The sequence below is a fragment of the Ruditapes philippinarum genome, unplaced genomic scaffold (genome assembly GCF_026571515.1).
Source record: "Ruditapes philippinarum isolate M1 unplaced genomic scaffold, ASM2657151v2 ctg9748_1_1_1_1, whole genome shotgun sequence".
In the NCBI taxonomy this organism is placed as follows: Eukaryota; Metazoa; Mollusca; class Bivalvia; order Venerida; family Veneridae; genus Ruditapes; species Ruditapes philippinarum.
This window is the reverse complement of record NW_026851654.1, coordinates 1-11,428: the sequence shown is the minus strand read 5'-3', so window position 1 is coordinate 11,428 and position 11,428 is coordinate 1. Positions and strand designations below refer to the sequence as shown.

Here is an 11,428-nt window from a genome sequence, read left to right as displayed (position 1 = left end):
ATTTGTTAGCATGCTCCTTTGGAAGTTGACTATGAATCCATAACATTGGTTTACTCGAACACAATTGGGATATGTTAACTATAGATGAATACTCATTGTCCGTCAATTGTGTTTCCTGTGCCGACATGTATATACCGGTACACCTGTCGACGCTTGAACTGCTGTCTGCCCATTTGATTGTACGGTGAGGTATACATAGTTTAATTTCATCAGGAAATTTGTGAGGCAGTCTTATTCCGAAATATCTTAATTTCCTAAATGAATTTCTCTTATTAAAAAAATAAATATAATTATTTTTGTAAACACTGTCAACAATAACCATTGCACCGAATGATGACACATATGAAAGTTCCAATAAAAAGCTGCTAAAAATTGAAGTTTTATTGCGAACTCTCATTTTTTTATGTTTGCATCATATAATACCATTGCATGATATTTAGTAACAATCATGGCGTCATATGCAAATAAACAGCTTATTTTATAGGCATTGAAAGTACGTACACCTTGTGTTGCAAAAATGACATCATTTTCAAGAAGGAGCAAAGTTATGTTATTAAACTTCATTGCAACGCTTATACTACACCGTCTGAGACTTGAAAATTTATTTTAAAATTTGAGTCGACCAAGAATTGATAAAAAATGCAACTTGTATTAAAATGTCAAAACAGAGTAAGAAACAAATGAGAGATTAAGGAGAGTGTTCTTTCTTCACTTCAATCTCAATTGTATTTAACTTTTCAAGCTCAGCCTTTAAATCGCCGTCGTCTTGTTGCTTTCCATTTTCCTGAAAATTCAGAAGTACATTTGTACATTAAACATATGAATACCCCTGTAAAATTTATCCATTCGAATATTTTTTTAACTTTAAGTGGATTGGTTTTTAATATGCACATTTTCCAAAAGTATTTAAAGTATCGATAAAAACAATCCAAATGTGCCATTTGGATATTCTGAAAATATTAATTAAAAAAAATGTTGATAAAGTGTTAGGTTATTTAGTATGAACATTTATATGTTAAGTTACAATATTTGTTCTAGAACCGATTAAAAAAGGCCTGTCTTACACTTCCATGTAAGAAAAGTCGCGTGCTTCAAATGACGTCATTCCCGCCCGCCTTTTATGAATGAAATGCGTTCTTAGAATGACGTCATTTTACCGCTAAGAATGGAGTTTTAAATTCATACGCTACTATTCATACGCTTCTTTAAAAAAAAGTGCTAAATTAAAATATTAGTTTTCGTAATTTCTTTCAGAAATATAATTAATATGTTATATGCACACAAAAAAAAACAAAGCAAAAAAACCCCAACAAAACAAACAATCAAACATCGGCTGTCGTAACAGACCGGGATATCTAGCTCTCGTGGAAACTCGAAAGATCCTCGTTACCGCCGTAAACAGCTACCTTCGAGCTAGATATTCCGGTTTGTACCGGCAGACGGTGTAAGATTCTTATACTATATAATTATATGTAATATCGGACCAAGTATCTCACACTTGCCAACAACATACATATACAATTCTTTCCTGGCTGATGCTAAATACTTCAAAATTACTTTTTGCTTAGCATACCTTCCATTACAGACCAAATTACTTTATGACGCTTTGTCTTTTACGGTCTATATATTATTATCTGAACCAAAAGTAAAATCATTGACTTAAAGATAAAGTAATAAATGTAAATAGTAAGTGAACTTATATAAGATAAATGATACGGAAGTAGGCGAAATAATAACAAAACAAGTAGACCTTGAATTCGAACGTGTATGAACCTGGAATTGACGACGGTATTTCTTTGTTTTCCAATTTCCAGAAATCTCTGAAGTACGGAAAAATATACTTTGCTTCAATGTCCTGGCATTTATTTCTTCCTGGAGTAAAAACAACACAAAAATACAATAGGAAGGAAAATATTAATATATTGACTCTTACACGAGCTTTTCTTATTCGCATGGTTAATTCTATTCAAAACAATGTGTATTACAAAACTTGTACAAAGTCTTTTGTAATAAATATCCTTTACATCCAGGGCAACTTGGAGAAATATAAATATAACCTTGCAACTAGTGTCTAGATTTGCTGTTACAAATACATTGATACGTCTGAGATCAAAATTACGAGTGACTACGCACATTGACCGAATTACAATAAAGGCTCGGATCTTACAAAGGTAAAAAACGTGAAAAATAAAATTATTTGCGTAGTGATACTCGCACATATAACTTTAAAATAGGAAAATGAAACATTTTTTAATCATTTCATGTAAGTTGGTTTGTATAAAAATAGCAAAGTTTAATTAAAAGATATGAGTAATAAAACATCACAAAACACGTAACCAGACCCACCTGATAGGAAACTTACAACCAGACCAATCACCATTGTTAAAAGGAATCCAAACAAACCGAAATATGCGTAGGACATGTCGTACAGGGGAAAATGCCCATCTGATGTAGGTGTACTGAAAACCAATAATTTAAGATGAAATATGACTAACAACATTGAGCAAAAAACAACACAAAAAAACAACAACAACATATTCTGTCATCGTGGTATTTGTCTGGGCCGGCATTAAAATCAAAACACTAATACGAGATCAATATAATGAAATTTATTTGTGATAATTTCAATTGATTGTTATTACTAAAATTGGAAGGTTTATCAACATAAATTATTTTATTATATACTTACAAATAATATACATTGAGAAATATTGATGAAATAAAATGCGTATTTTCATTTTCTGATTTTTCACTGTAAAAATTTATTTTTCACTGCAGTGAAACATATTTTCCGTATTTTCACTGGTGTCTTGCCGGACTACTTTCTTTTAAATTCTGCAAGTATACAAAATTTAAGGGAAAGTCTTTCAAAAAAGAGAAAAATGTAACAGAAAATTCAAGTTTTTTCTATAAATACCTGATTTATTTTCATCTTGTGGCATGAAAATTACCATATTTCACTCGTGGCTACCGTCACTCATGAAATATTTATTTTCATACCACTCGATGAAAATAAATCATGTATTTATAGACAAAACTTGAATATCCTCTATGTATTTAATCTAGATAAACGTTCAGCGTTAGCAAGAACAAGTGGTATTACCTATAGTATTTACCTAAGCCAGATATAGATCTAATATCAAGTGAACTTTCTCTTCAAATTGAATGTTATATATCATCTATATCATCTACAAAAGACTGATATAATGCTTATCTATCATTTACCTTACAGTAGTGGACATAAACGCTGATGTCTGCGTCATATGTGACGTATTGTAGGGTTTTTTAAAAGACGTCATATTTGTTTTTAAAGCGTTGAGTTAATGGAGCCAAACCTTTGTAAAAGGTTTTCCGGGGGGAAAGGTTTTTTTAGATGGAGATTTTTTTTTATAAATGGCCCCCAAAGCCCAAACCAATGGGTTTTTTGCCAAAATTCCAACTATGCTCCAGTGAATGCTCCTGTGATTACAAAATTTTTCTATGATAAGTAATGGCACCAAAAAAATAATGGCTTTAAACCGGAAGGATGTTTATTAAAACCCCTTTAAATAAAAATTCGAAAAGGTATGTAATTTTATTGGGAGTAAAATTGGGAAAAATTTTTTTCCCGGGGTTTTTTAAAAAATAAGATAAAAATTTTCATTGTAAGGGAAAAACTTAAAAATTTTAAAAAAGGACGGCACTGGGAAAATGTAATTACCCCTCAAAACCCCCTAGCACCGGCCCTTTAAGCAGAATTAAAAATTTGTTGAAGTTGTTTCAGCTTATATTTGCCTCAAAACCGATCTCCTCACAGCGGTGTAAAATATTTCTGGATAAAGTTAAATTATCATAACTTTACATATACATACTATACATAATTATGCACGCAAATCGTATTGCTTAATGTATTGAAAATAACAAAATCGCTTAGTAAACGTAGAATTGCCATTACAATCCAATTAGCTTGAGGAAACATTGCTCCTAGAAAAAATATTCCAACTACAGGACCACCTGCTGATCCGAATGCTGAAAGCGCCATCTGTAATTTAGATATGTTATATATCTGAATATCATTTCAGAACAATAAAGGTTATTTTTCTATGCAAAAACTCTGTGAGAAGGTTCGACATTTAAAGTTAAGGGGAAAGAGTAATGTAATGTCCTTATTCGAATTCTGTTTTTTTAAAGTTTTATTTATACCTTTACTTGCTCCTTATTGACGCCATACACCATGCATTATGTTACGTAAATAGGTTTCTCAGCTGATATGTAAGCATAAAGGTAAGTGTATCATATTGAGTTACGTTACAATGAGCAAATGCTGATCAATACGAGTGCAATTTCTTTTATAAAATATTTTAAATCAAATTCTGTATTTCAAACTTTATAGTCATATAGTCATAAAGCAATTAATCCATAATATTATATAGTGTAGTTTCAAAACATCACTTCTATTATATATTGTAGTTTAAAAACATCATTTTGATTAAAATGAATTAGTTTATATATAAATTAAGTGTACCTGTGATACTGGGCCAGAGAGATTACGTGCCATATACGCCAATATAACTGCTAGAACACCATATGCCAACACTGAAATTGAATAACAGCAGCAGTGAAAATATACATATATATCAGTCACTGTTGAAGTGTTTCACTTTGTGTTATGATCTTTTGAAATATTTATGTAAATACATGTATAATATTTCTTATCGTCTTCATTTACTGTTGCTAAGACGGTTCAGTACTTTGAATATTCGGTATACCTAATCAAAACAGATGCTTTTTTTGTCTGATTTCAAATTTATTTTCAACATTTTGTATATTAAGTATACCTAATTAAAATCAGATGAATTTTCAGTCTGTTAAAAGTGTATTTTTTAATTAAAACAGATGATTTCTAGTCTGTTTTTAAATTTATGTTCAACATTTTATATATTAGGTATACCTTAACATAACAGATATGTTTTAGTTTGATACAGCAATTTCAAAATGTTTTTCAAGATTCTGTATATCAAATTAAAAGAGATGATTTTTAAGTCTGATTTCAATTTTCCTTTATACATAATGTATATTATGTAATCCTTAATAAACAGGATTGCTGTTATAAGAATATATATACTCGTATATATGCTATTATGAGGGTTTTTTTAGTACAAAACTGAATTCTATTGGACGAGTACATAGGTGTCAAAACTATATTGGACGAGACGCCAGCTGTTAACGAGTCTAATAGAATACGCATTGCCCTCAACAATGTATAATGACCTCTTTATTTCATACCATCATTTGTTTGACATTTTGACAGTACCTTGTTACTTCTAATGCAATTAGGATTTGAAAAATATATTTGGACTCTCAAAATTGAAAACGAGATTTAATTGATAAGATTATCTCCAAAAATTATTTCTATTTGGTCATCATTTGGAAAAACGCTGAAAGTTCATTAATTATATTTTATTAGGTGTAAAATAAATGAGTTTTATTATTTACCAATCACTTTAGCAATCATTGTTTTTCTTTGCTGTGTCACATTCTCTAGACAGTTAACAAGGATATCTTGTAGCGTGTTGGCTGACATAGAGTTGATCCCTGACGACAACGAACTAAATTATGATAAACAAGATCAACAAGGAAATGTGGCGTTCAATGAACGCTATCCCCACACGACCCAGCGGCAAAGAGCCCAGGAAGACCCCAAACAAAAAACAAAAAAGCTTTAAATTGTTCATCTGACAACACTTAAATGGAACCAGAATTGTTTTCGAACACATAAATTAAATTTGAAGTGACATGATATTTGATTGCTTTGAAGTAAGTTTACCAATTACAGAAGAACATTACTTCCTATTAAAATAAATATTGACAAGAAAGATGACATGAGCAAGAAACAAAATAGTTCTACCTTTTAGATAAAGCAACATATGAAAATTACTAACATCTTATTTCCCTCAATGTTATTGTCTTACCTTAATGCACCGCTGAATAAAGCGGCTATAAATATTCCCCCAAGGCCGGGGACGTCGTTTAGCACGTGCATCACAAAATATGGCATCAACTGAAAGAAGAGTTAGTTTAATTATATATAGTATTCTTCAGATGTTTGTCTTATTCTTATCATAGACACCTATTTCCATTTTGGTTTTAGATAACTGTCTTATGACACGATGCCTTACTGCTACACAAGCAAATAAGTATGGTGTCTTTAATTGAATTAATATACTTTACATGTACATTCAATTTCAAATCCAAATGCCGTTTCTTTTCAAAATAATTTTAAATATTAGATACACATTACAGCGAGATGAAACTGATGTTGCATTACTTGGTTCGCGTTTCCAACTTTTCCAGACTCAATAGGACAGCACTGTTCATTCACGAAGTAAGCATACAACAACAACCCGGTGATAGTTAGGATAACACCATACACTAACATCAGTGGAATTGTCAAATAAGTCGATCTATTGGTATGAAAACACAAATCATTATATCATTAATGTTATCGTATTCTCTATTCAATTAAATAAATTGTGTAATGTTAAAAATGAAAGAATCTATCTTCGTATTAATGATATTAATGGTCCAGTACATGAAATGATTATCTTAATACATTTTGAAGAACAAACAATGTCTTAAAACTCAGATTTCAAGATGTGTACAAATTGTTTCGTAAATTTAAGATCATTATCAAGCAAGGTCTAAATATCAAGGAACATTTTACATTTTTGCATCTCTTTCAGACCTCATAGAGCAAATTCTTTGTACAGCCGGCTGATTACAACAGTTTGGTAACCATTGAAATATCCCGCCAATCAATAGTCCAACTACAGTATGTCGTACTCTCGGATCTCCACTCATTCTGTTTTATTTGAAATGATATTTGAAAACGAAGAAATAGACAGTGTAATTGACCATGCGTACGACAACAGTTCAAATATGTATGCATTTAAAATTATAATTCGTTCAGTAATGGGTCATGGTCATGTAAAAACATTGACTAGTCTTGTATTTAAAATGGTTAGTCGAAGACCGGAGAACGCTGAAGAAATACGGTCTTATATTGAACATATTTGTATTCTTGACACATGGTTTGAAGACATTTTTTTTTAATATGTTCTGTTTATGGGCAAAATGGAATACGGTTTATTTCCCTATTAGTTTGATAAATTTAAACGTGGAGTTGTTTAAAGCAAGATTCATCGCTAAGCAAATAGTGTGGAAGGTATCTTAAGAATATGAGCTTATACAGTTTACAGATGTTATTAAAAATATAAAAGATTTGTGATAGACAGATTCCCCATCCATCTGCTGATATATAAGCAGAAAAATACATGTAATTCGCAAAAATTATGGCGATTATATTGTTCCAATATCTTTCTTGGACGATACATATGCTCTTTTGAGCCTATACGAAAGATGCCATATTTTTTACAACTAAGGATCCCGTCATTCAGGTTATGTATACCTTAAGGCAAATAAGTATAATGGCTTGTTTTAAAAATAGACGTGCTTCGTAATATGCAAAAGAACGATTCACAGCAGATTGCTGCATGAGAATGCGTCAACGCTCAAGATTCTGAAGCAGGAATGAAAGGTTGTCATACATATGTATTCACCTGACCCTTGGCAAGTAAATCTCTTCTTTGCTTCATAGGCTCAATATACTTTTCAGATCAAAATATTGTCAAAGTCGTTTCAGACGACTGAAACTTTGGAATCGAATATAATTTTCATTGAAATCTTCAGGTACTTTTATGCACACACGGTTGAACATTCCTCATATTGCCACAAAAATACAATGTTTTTCAATCAGATTGTCATGAGGAGTACCAAGATAATCTGTATAATACCAATAAAATTTAGCAGTCTTGCTCATATTGCCTAAATCTTTTATTGGACATTGCTTAAGTTGGTTCAAGGCTTACATTGTATTTGGTCTGAATATAAATTTGAAGCACCATAAACTATAACGATGATAAATATATTCACAAACATGCGTTGTCACTTGAAATTAACATAAAAAGAATGAAATTTATACTTATTGAATGCAGTTCTCTCCCCTTCGTACGCGAGTTCAAATATTTTTGTGAAACCTCCGACTTTTATTCCACCCTGAAATGTTTATAATATAAAACCAGATATTATAGTTGAAGCATCTGAAATAAATACATATTAGGACTTCGAGGTGGTGCCCGTGGTCGAATGGTTAAGGTTGTTGACTTTAAACCACTTGGCCCTCACCACTGTCGGTTCAAACCTGACAGGGACTTTGGATTATTTCATGTAAAGAAGCTGTTCAGCTAGCTTACATAACTTCGATGGTTACTACTCATGTGCCCGTTCGTGCCTGAAATGCATGGAAGGGCGCTTGAGGTCTTACTCTACTAGTAAAGCGGGAAAGGCGCCGTATGTCCTATACTGTTGGTGCGACGTAAAACCGACCAAAACTGGTTATATATTTGTACTTTTCACGGCAGACATAAGGAACACGGTTATTCATATACTGGTTTTGTTAAATTATAAATCATGAAGCACAAGGTGAGAGCAAAAAAGCTTTTCACACATACCATAACTAATATTACCATAAGACCGCCGTACAGAACTACAAACTGGAACACGTCCGTCCATATTACTGTTCTCAGTCCACCCTTAAATAAACAATTGATGCTTTGTAAAAAGTAGTATAGTTCGTGCATTCATTCATATCTTGAAAAAATAGAGAAATAAACAGAATCCGTAAAGAACGCACAAAACGACAAAATTTAAAATGTTGCAGGCTCGGTTTGATTCAGTCTGTTCATGAACGGTAATGAAATGTGTAAGTTACCGTCCACGCCCTCTAGCACCGGCATCAGCAGTATCCAACATTTTACATTAACTGGTAAAATTTGGAATTAAGGAACTTCCGCATATGTAGTTGATAAGATAAAAATTCAAGTGGTTAACAAAGTTTACCAAAATTCTTTTGTCATATTCGGAGTTCGTGATTAAAGTTAAAAACGTGTATATCATTAATGATTTGATGTTAAACTAATTGTGATACAGTTAGTTAATTAAGAAATTTCGTGTATCAAAACATACTTAAATGTTGCAAGTCCTTGTTTAAATATTTGGTAAAACAATGAATATCGACTATGGACAGTAGAAACTTAAAACATCAAACGAAATCAAAATAAAACCCCCTTCTTAAATTTTAAAATTATTTGTAATTTTGGCCAATTTCCCAAAAAACAAAAAAACCCTTTATAATTTTAAAATTTACCCAATTTTTTTTAAATTTTTTACAAAATAAAATTTAGTTTTATAACTAGAAAAAAATGTTTGTAAAAAAATTAAAAAGTTTACAAAAAAAGGGGTTTTCCCCCTATGAGATCCCTTTGTTTTTTTTAACCCCCAATTTAGTTACTGTAAAAAGTTTTAATTTTCCCAAAAAAAGGATGTAAAAAATTGGTACCAATGGCACCAATGATAATGACAGACAACCATAGCGGAACCCCAGCAACTATAAAAAGAAAAATATGAGTTCTTTTATCTAAACAATCTCTTATGATATATTTACGACCATTAATGTTCTTGATATTAAAAGTATCACTAGAAGTGACAGTAATGTTTTCCACGAGATTAGGGATATATTGAGCAAACATGTTTCTTCATATTTCAAAAAAAGAAAAAAAAAGAAAAGAAAGAACAAGAAAATGCCAACAACGGCAAGGCAACGTTTACACAATGCAACGTCCGGTATAACCCACCCACAGCCGCAAAGCACCCAGTGTGGCACCGAATAAAAATAGGAGGGGACTGTATCATGCAAGTAACATTCATTTGATTTAGTAATTGCCTTTTTAAATATTTTTTAAATCAATTTACCTGCTTCTAGAGCAAGTGCTGGAGCTAGAAGGACTATACTCATATACAGAAGCTGTAAAATATAAAAATATACAATGTATATGTATATACAATGAAGGTCAGTCATATTACCGAAGGGTTGAGCTAAAATGTTCATTTTACTTAAGCAGTTGTTTGTTTTGTATATGTTTATGTATAAATCATTTGTACCATAATATTCATAGATATATTCAATAATGTATATATCTTATTTGGTATGGATATATTCTAAATATATGGCACTACTTATTGACAACGCGTCCTATGTTACTCAAGACTTTTACTATATGTTCAAGAAACTTTAAGTGCTATATACGTACTGTTTGTAACATTCCAATAACAGTACCAAGCAGCTGAACTGATCGAGACTGAAATCGTTGCCCTAGATACTGAAATGTTTTATACCAAACGTAAAATGTAATTTTAAAATAGGGTAAAACGGAATCCCTAAAGAACGCCCAAAGCGACAAAATTGAAAATGTTGAAGGCTCGGTTTTATTGAATAGATAAATACAGAATCCCTAAAGAAAGCCCAACACGGCAAAATTGAAAATGTTGCAGGCTCGGTTTGATTGAGCCTGTTCATTGACGGCACTGGAAGTGAAAGTTAACATTCATTCCCCACTAGCATCGGCTTGAACAAAATTCAACATTAAAACATGCAAGTGGTGACATTTTAAATCTAGAAAAACATTCGCAGATATGTTCAAGCGGATGTGACCATTGAACCTAATTTATGTAAGTTTTATTAAAATGCCTTCGAAACATATTAAATATATGAACTAAATATTTAAAGAAATGCATTGTGAACACAATATACTCCTATAAATGCTCATAAATTATTGATGTGAACGAGAAGATGATTTCAGACTTTGATACTACTTTGATAGAAATGGTCATCTGTGTCTTTTATACTAGAAGCATTCTTAAATTTGATATTTTCTCTATTGAAAAAAAAATATTCCTACCTCGTATGTACTTGTTAACCTAAGCGGGTAAACAAGTGGAACTATTAAAAGTGCTTGTATTAAATATCCAAGGCAAATTGCAAAGTAAAGGTATAAAAACATCATGTTGTGCAGATAAACTTCGACCGGAACTCCTAGAACAGATATCGCAGACTGATACGTCACCAATAACGATAACGCTACCGGAAATAGATGCATTCGGCGTCCACCAAGAAGGTACTCTTCTGTTGTCGATTGCTGCTTAAAAAACCCGTAATATATTCCAATTATAGTTGAAATAACAAGAAACAATGCCATAACAACATAGTCCACTATATGAAATCTTAATTTATCCATGTTTACCAGAAAGCAGAAATATAATTTAACGTTTTGAAAATAATACAGGTATTGTATTGTAAATAAATTTCGGTAAGTATTTACAACATTTATGCACGATCAGGAATTATATGATAATACAAATGTATTATACTTAGCCATGAGCAGATGATATACGGAAAACAGTAAGGGTCAATTTGTGATACAATATATTCAATCAACCGGTAAATGAAATGTATGTAAGGCGTTCACATCGTATTCAGGTGCACTAGATTTGG

General features: G+C 31.6%; 1 protein-coding gene across 1 annotated transcript; it reads right to left on the bottom strand.

Annotated features, from left to right (window-relative positions):
* Window positions 1-189: 189 nt before the first annotated feature.
* On the bottom strand, window positions 190-11,261 carry LOC132735374 (sodium-dependent multivitamin transporter-like). The gene is made up of 16 exons (XM_060722349.1): window positions 10,836-11,261; window positions 10,188-10,256; window positions 9,850-9,901; window positions 9,389-9,484; window positions 8,550-8,680; window positions 8,021-8,094; window positions 6,704-6,841; window positions 6,308-6,443; window positions 5,952-6,040; window positions 5,476-5,588; window positions 4,505-4,575; window positions 3,935-4,021; window positions 3,226-3,278; window positions 2,347-2,459; window positions 1,751-1,872; window positions 190-784 (listed from the first exon to the last, which is right to left on the bottom strand). The coding sequence occupies exons 1-16, from the start codon at window positions 11,169-11,171 to the stop codon at window positions 689-691; spliced, it is 1,776 nt and encodes a 591-aa protein (XP_060578332.1). The 5' UTR covers window positions 11,172-11,261; the 3' UTR covers window positions 190-688.
* Between the last annotated feature and the right edge of the window lie 167 nt (window positions 11,262-11,428).

Excerpts from the sequence above, each read along its gene's own strand:
- LOC132735374 (XM_060722349.1), bottom strand. The coding sequence starts at position 11,171 with ATGGATAAATTAAGATTTCATATAGTGGACTATGTTGTTATGGCATTG. Across the intron at positions 10,257-10,835 it reads GGTTAACAAGTACATACGAG|TATCTAGGGCAACGATTTCA; the intron begins GTAGGAATATTT and ends AAAACATTTCAG. Across the intron at positions 5,589-5,951 it reads TTATTCAGCGGTGCATTAAG|TTCGTTGTCGTCAGGGATCA; the intron begins GTAAGACAATAA and ends ATCATAATTTAG.